General features: G+C 41.3%; 1 protein-coding gene across 2 annotated transcripts in view; it reads left to right on the top strand.

The window, feature by feature from the left end:
• Positions 1 to 513: 513 nt before the first annotated feature.
• nhsl1b (NHS-like 1b) overlaps positions 514 to 6,312 on the top strand; it is a 242,136-nt gene continuing 236,337 nt past the window's right edge. For both annotated transcript variants that reach the window (XM_068045511.1, XM_068045510.1), the window contains exon 1: positions 514 to 1,094. In XM_068045511.1, coding sequence (XP_067901612.1) covers positions 704 to 1,094 — 391 coding nt within the window. In that variant the 5' untranslated portion in view covers positions 514 to 703. The remainder of the gene's footprint in view (positions 1,095 to 6,312) is intronic.

The raw sequence follows: 6,312 nt of genomic DNA, 5'->3' as shown, positions 1-6,312 counted from the left end.
CCAGGCAGAACCTAATGTGAGCCCTTTCATTTTGTCCGACAATTGGTAGAAAAGCTTTTAGCCACCTTAGCCCTACTCTCTGGAAATGTCTCCTAAATCCACCCCGCCCCTTCCCCCCCCCCCATCATTTCTCTCTCTCTCTTTTAATAAACACTTCTCAAACAAAATACATCTTTTCAGTGAAACGTTTGGTCACCTCTACAAACTTATGCATCAAGGCACAGCCTTCATAAACTTATTCTTTATATCATTTTTTTCTCCCCTCCCCACCACTTGTAAATTGCCTTGGGGAATTTTCTGTATTGGAATAACTATATAAATGCCACTTATTATTGTTGTTATTCCTGGTTTTCTTAGTGACAGTCCGATCCTTGTGTTTGAGTTCAGGTTGCCTCTGTTCCTGGTTTTCTCAGTGTCTCTGTGATTACTGTGTTTGAGTTCAGGTTGCTGCTGTTCCTGGTTTTTCAGAGCCAACCCTCCTTCCTATGTTCCTGGCAGTTAGTGAGTGGAGTTTACTCTCAGTTTGTGTGGGTTTTATTTCTGCAGTGAGTCTGTGCAACATTGAATCTAAAAATATGGCGGATGAAGCTGTGGAGAGAATCCTATTGGAAAGTTGGAGTTGCCTATATTATCTTTAAAAATACATCTTTTTTTAAAAAAAGTAAAGCTGTAGCAAATAAGTGGGAAAGAAAGTTTTAGGAGGATGCCTTTCTACAAGAGGATAGTGGAGCCCCGGCTGGTGTCTAGGTTGAGGAGTGAAGATTTTGGAAGAGTTTGGGAAGATGGTGAAGATGAGGGGGTCGAGGAGGATGGACATGGGCTGCAGAGGAAGAAGAGGAGGAGGAGGAAGAAGCTGGAGCAGGAGTTGCCGCAGCCAAGTGCCTTCCTCTTCGAGAGTCTGCAGGACGTGTCTGGCTACATACTCGCCTCTCTGCTCCGGCAGCTCGCCGACCTCAGCCGCCTCGCAAGCGGCATCTTCCAGGAGCTGGAAGTGGAGGCGAACTCGCTGTGTGTCCGCTGTAGCCATCTCCACAACCGGCTGCACAGCGTACAACACCGCACCCTCCACCTCGACGCCAAGAAAGTCGCCGTCCGTAAGTGTACAAAACTGCATTTAAACAGGAGAGCTCCTTTCCGCAAAACATTGCAACACCTACTTCTGGTCGTGTGGCTGCTTTCGCTTGAGTTGTGTGTATGTTTTAAAAAGAAGTTTCAAATAACTTTCTACATTCTTTGCCATACCGTGCAAGTTGCCTATAAACGTTCAGAACCTGGGATATCGCATGTTTGCTAGCAGTTATTTAACTGCAAACACTTTTATTTAACTGGAAACAAAGGAGTTGCTAAATTCTAAACTTTAATAGGAATGAATTTCGGGGAATATTAAAATTCCCTTTTTAATTCCTTTTGGGTTAATTCTCTTTGGTCTATAGGGGTGATGGATGGGCGCTGTGGATTCGTTTAAATTGAACCTGCTTAAGAAACTAGAAATATCCAGGGTGTCATTTGTTTTGTACTGGGAATTTAGACGAGATGCACGTTGCATTTATAATTTGGCTGTTTGGTTTGTTGGAGATGGTCTGGGTGCAGCCTATGTACACTTGACTAGTGAGAAACATGACTTGTTTATAACTTCAAGTAGGCTGTATTTTTTTTTAATGAATTTTTGTTGGGCAAGAAAGCTGTAATTTTGTGTTGTGATCTTTGGTTTCTCTGGTTGAAGTCTATATTTATTATGCTAAATAATATATAATTTTAGATTTATTGTTATTTCTCCACCCATATGTTTAGATGCAAGAGGGATATTTGTGTCTGTTTTCCTCTAACCATTGTTCCTCCTGTGATTTTTTTTTTTTAGCTATTTTGTCTCTTTCCCAAGTACTCAGTACAGTGAAAACGTTCTTGAATAGTTTCTAGCAGAATGCAGCGTATCATTTTGCGTTAAACCTTCCAAATTAAATATCTCCAATTGGCTCTGCGAGTGTTATCCAAAGGTGTAGCTACACCATTCAGGCTAAAGTGATCCCATGTTCAGTCCAGATCGGTGCTACCTTTAACCTCAGTGCCCTCTGGATTATGAAGGAGAGAATTGTATAGGAGTCCCAGTTGTAATTGCCATTCGCTGACATATCTGCATTTACACGAGTGTGAGGAATCAGTCTTGGGGCTGTGATGCCTCACCTTGCCAAATAACCTGCCAGCTTTTATTGATGAGGCTGCACTTGGGACACGATGCCCAAGGATTACTGGTAGTTGGAGGATCCTGTAAGGTACCAAAGCCTTCAGGACAGGAGAGGGAAAAAAACATTTTTCTTGCATCATCTCCACTTATTTTGAAGTTGTTTAATTTGAATTACTGGATAATTAGATTTTTTTTATTTCCCTGCAAAAATCTTGATTTATCAAATGCTGACTGTTTGACGCTAGCTCAGTGTTATCACTAGGATTTCAGTTAAAGGAGAAATTAAAAGATTTAGATAGGTCCACTTATATTGTACATCCAACTGCACAATTATCTGTGGGAGCATTTTGAGTAACATAAAGAGAAGGTACTGGTGGCTACAGTTCTGTCACTACTGGTGACATTGTTGGGTATAGTATGAGGTGAATGGGAATATCACAAGAAGCACATCACAAGAATGTGTTTTGTGTGTGTGTGTTCAATGTTATTGGATGGAGGGTGTATGTTCAGTGTTGGGTGAGTGTGTGTGTGTGATGGGGGAGGGGGTGAAGAGCTGGAATGTTTTGCTAAGTGTGTTTACATAGAAAGAGCTGGGAGTACCTGCCACTCAGCAACTCCCCACCTGGGAATGTTGGTGTTTGTGTAGTGTAAGCAGGATTTGAGCTATGGATCCATAATTTTGTTGGATGTGAACTGAAGCATAAGGTCTCCCCTTTAACTCTTTTATTTAAGCATTGATGTGCAAACTAAATTATGTAGCCTACTTTTAATCTACATTTCACTTTGCACTTTATGGCTTATTAATTAGGAATTCCTTGGCCTAATGGGTTTTGTATCTGTGTGACAGTTAGAAAGTTCTTATTCTGTTAATTCCGAGTTTACCTGCCGTCTACTCTAATTTGTATCTGATTTATCAATATTTGGGATGAGAGACTTCAGTCATGTGGAGAGACGAGAGGAGTGGGGGTTGTTCTCTTTGGAGCAGAGAAAGTTAAAGGGACGTTTGATAGAGGTATTTAAAATTTTGATCGAATAAATAGGGAGCAAATGTTTCCACTGGCAGGAGAATTAGTAACCAGAAGACATAGATTTAAGGTAATTGGCAAATTAATCAGAGAGGAGATGAGAATTGTTTTTACACACCGGTGACCTAAAGGGTGTTGGAAGCAGATTCAGTGGTAAAGGGAGAAAGTTTAAGGCTATGGAGGAAAGAGTGGGAATAACAGGATAGCACTTTTAACTTCCTATCTGGAAGGAGGTATTTCACGCTGAGATGCTGCACTGCCCAGAAACTGCATTGCACTTGTCCAATACTGACATTTCCTACTGGTTGCTATGCTGGATGCCTATTTCTAGAATTCCCTTTTGGACCTATTCCCTGATGTGAAAGGTAACCTGAAACAGCTCCCCTGCAGCAGCAGCACAACAAAATGGGTACTTTAAATTGATACAGCACAGAAAGAGGCCACTCAGTCCATTAGCTGGCTCTTTGAAAGAGCTATCCAATTAGTTCCATTCCCCTGCTTTTCCCCCTTGCCCTCTCCCCCACCCCCCAAAAAAGGCCTATAAATGTTTCCTTCTGCCCCTAAGGACAAATTGCTAAATTATTTTTTGGCATTGTTTGTACGTGGGATGGGGGAAGCAATACTAAATACTTAAAAGCTTTCCTTTTACAGGAGGGGAATGTTGGTGGTGGACAGATGCTGATTTGAAATTCACACTACGTAAATGCTGTTTCAAACAAGCTTGCTAAGTTTCTTCTTGCTGATATATTCCACCTCACTTTCCATGTGACACTATTTTGAAGAGTAGAGAAGTTCTCACTGGTGTTCTGTCTAATATTTATCCCTCAACCAACATCACTTAAAAAAACATAACCTGGTCATTATCATTTTTCTATTTCTGTGACCTTTTTGTACGCACATTTTGATTTTTCAGTCATGGCTCAGTTGGTAGCACTCTCACTTCTGAGTCCCACTCCAGGACCTGAACACACAACTCAAGGCTGACACTGTAATGCAGTACTGAGAGATGCTGCACTGCCAGAAGTGCCATCTTTCAGATGAGATGTGAAACTGAGGACCTGTCTGCCCTCTCGGGTGGATGTAAAAGATCTCATGGCACTATTTTGAAGGAGATCAGGGGAGTTATCCTTGGTGTCCTGGCTGATATTTGTCCCTCAATCAACATCACAAAAAAACAGATTATTTGGTCATTAACATATTGCTGTTTGTGGGATCTTGCTGTGTGCAACTTGGCTGCTGTCTTCCCTACATTACAAAAGTTAGTAAACTTAAAGTACTTCATTGGCTGTAACACGCTTGGGAAGTCCTTGCGTCGTGGAAAGCAATATATAAATGCAATTCTGTTTGTCTTTTGAAGTGTGGTATCTGTTGTAGAGATAATTATGGGGTAAGTCTCGCCAAGTGCAGCCTGCAGATTAGTTCCCTACCCTTGCTATCTGGAAATCTGTGCCTACTAACTTTACGTCTTCGTGGATGTGGATTTTCTCCATAATTAACTGCATGCTATTTCTTGATTTTATTTAAAGGTGGCAGTAATTGCTAGGATAAATGATTTTGTTGTTGCTCAGATCTGTTCAGAAATTGATATTTTCAATGCCTCTTAGCCTTCCTATACATAATTGTGGTACTTGGCCAGCAAGTCATGCTGTGTTCAAACTCGTGAGGTCCCATGCTTGACATAAAAATTCAGGGGTTTCAGAAGAAGTAGGTAAGGAGAAATTGTTTCCACTGGTAGGAGGGTCAGTAACCATTAGACACTTTTTTTTTTAAAAAAGCAACAAAAGCTAGGCGGGAGATGAGAGTTTTGTTTTACCTAATGAGTTATGATCTGGAACGCACTGAAAGGGCAGTGGAAGCAGATTCAATACTAACTTTCAAAAGGGAATTGGATAAATACGTGAAAAGGAAAGATTTTCAGGGCTACGGTGAAGGAGCAGGGGGGGAGAGGGACTAACTGAATAGCTCTTTCAAAGAGCTGGCACAGGCATCATTAGCCAAATAGCCACCTCCTGTTCTGTATCATTCTATATAAAAATGCAACACACTGCTGTTGTGATCTATGATTTCATCCCAATCTCTCGATTAAATTGCAGCCTGTGCAACTTGCTTTTGGGTGTCCATAATTTTAATAACTTCATGATTCTATCCATATACCTTTTGGTCACCCCTGAAATTTCAGTCTTTCGCCCTATTAATCCTGTCTGCTTTGAAGAGCAGTTTCCCCAAGAGGTGCACTCTGATTCTGCTGCAAGGGTCTTCAAGTATAACAGTCAACCTGAGGAAGAATAGAGACAGTAGGAGATGAGGTTTCACTCATCACGCGAGACAAGATGAGGCAGAGATCAAATTTGTTCTTTTGATGTGTGGAACTATATCAGAAGACTTTCCTAGTGCGATCAGCTGGACAGTCTGCAGATCTCATTAATTAAGAATGAGAGCCCAGTGTTAAGAGCTGGTCATTGATCAATTTTTGGTTAAGATTTGTCTCCTGGGTACTACAAACAGCAACAGCCTTTGATGCCACTAATGGTTTACCTCAGCACCTCTTCTAGATCCTTTTTTGTGTCCGGTAATGTTTTTGTTGTTTTGTGATGCTAGTTTGTCCAATTGTTTAATAATACCAATTCATCCACTCTAAAGATTTACTTTACTATTCGATGCATTTGATACAGGTGAGCATGGAAAAGGTGGCCCAAAGCTAATATTGTACATGAAATTCAAAGTAGGGGCTATCCGTGGCTCAATAGCACTCTCACCACTGAGTCAAAAAGTTATGGGTTCAAATCCCGCTGCAGGAACATGAGCACAAAATCCGAGCGGGCAGTTCAGTGCAGTATTGAGGGATTGCTGCACTGTTGGAGGTGTGTCTTTTGGGTAAGACATTAAAGCGAAGCCCCATTTGTGTTCTCAGGTGGACATAAAAGATCCCATGGCACAATTTCAAAGAAGAGCAGGGAAGTTCTCCCTGGTGTTCTGGCGAATCTTGGTCCTATAAACAGCTTAGCTGGTCATTATCACATTATGATGGTGACTACACGCCAAAAGTAACCTCATTGGCTGTGAAGCACTTTGGGATGTCCTGAAGTTGTGAAAGGCACTATATAA

This window comes from Heterodontus francisci, chromosome 13 (assembly GCF_036365525.1).
Source record: "Heterodontus francisci isolate sHetFra1 chromosome 13, sHetFra1.hap1, whole genome shotgun sequence".
Taxonomy (NCBI): domain Eukaryota; kingdom Metazoa; phylum Chordata; class Chondrichthyes; order Heterodontiformes; family Heterodontidae; genus Heterodontus; species Heterodontus francisci.
Note: the sequence above shows the minus strand (reverse complement) of the source record. Positions and strands in the feature narration are given on the sequence as shown.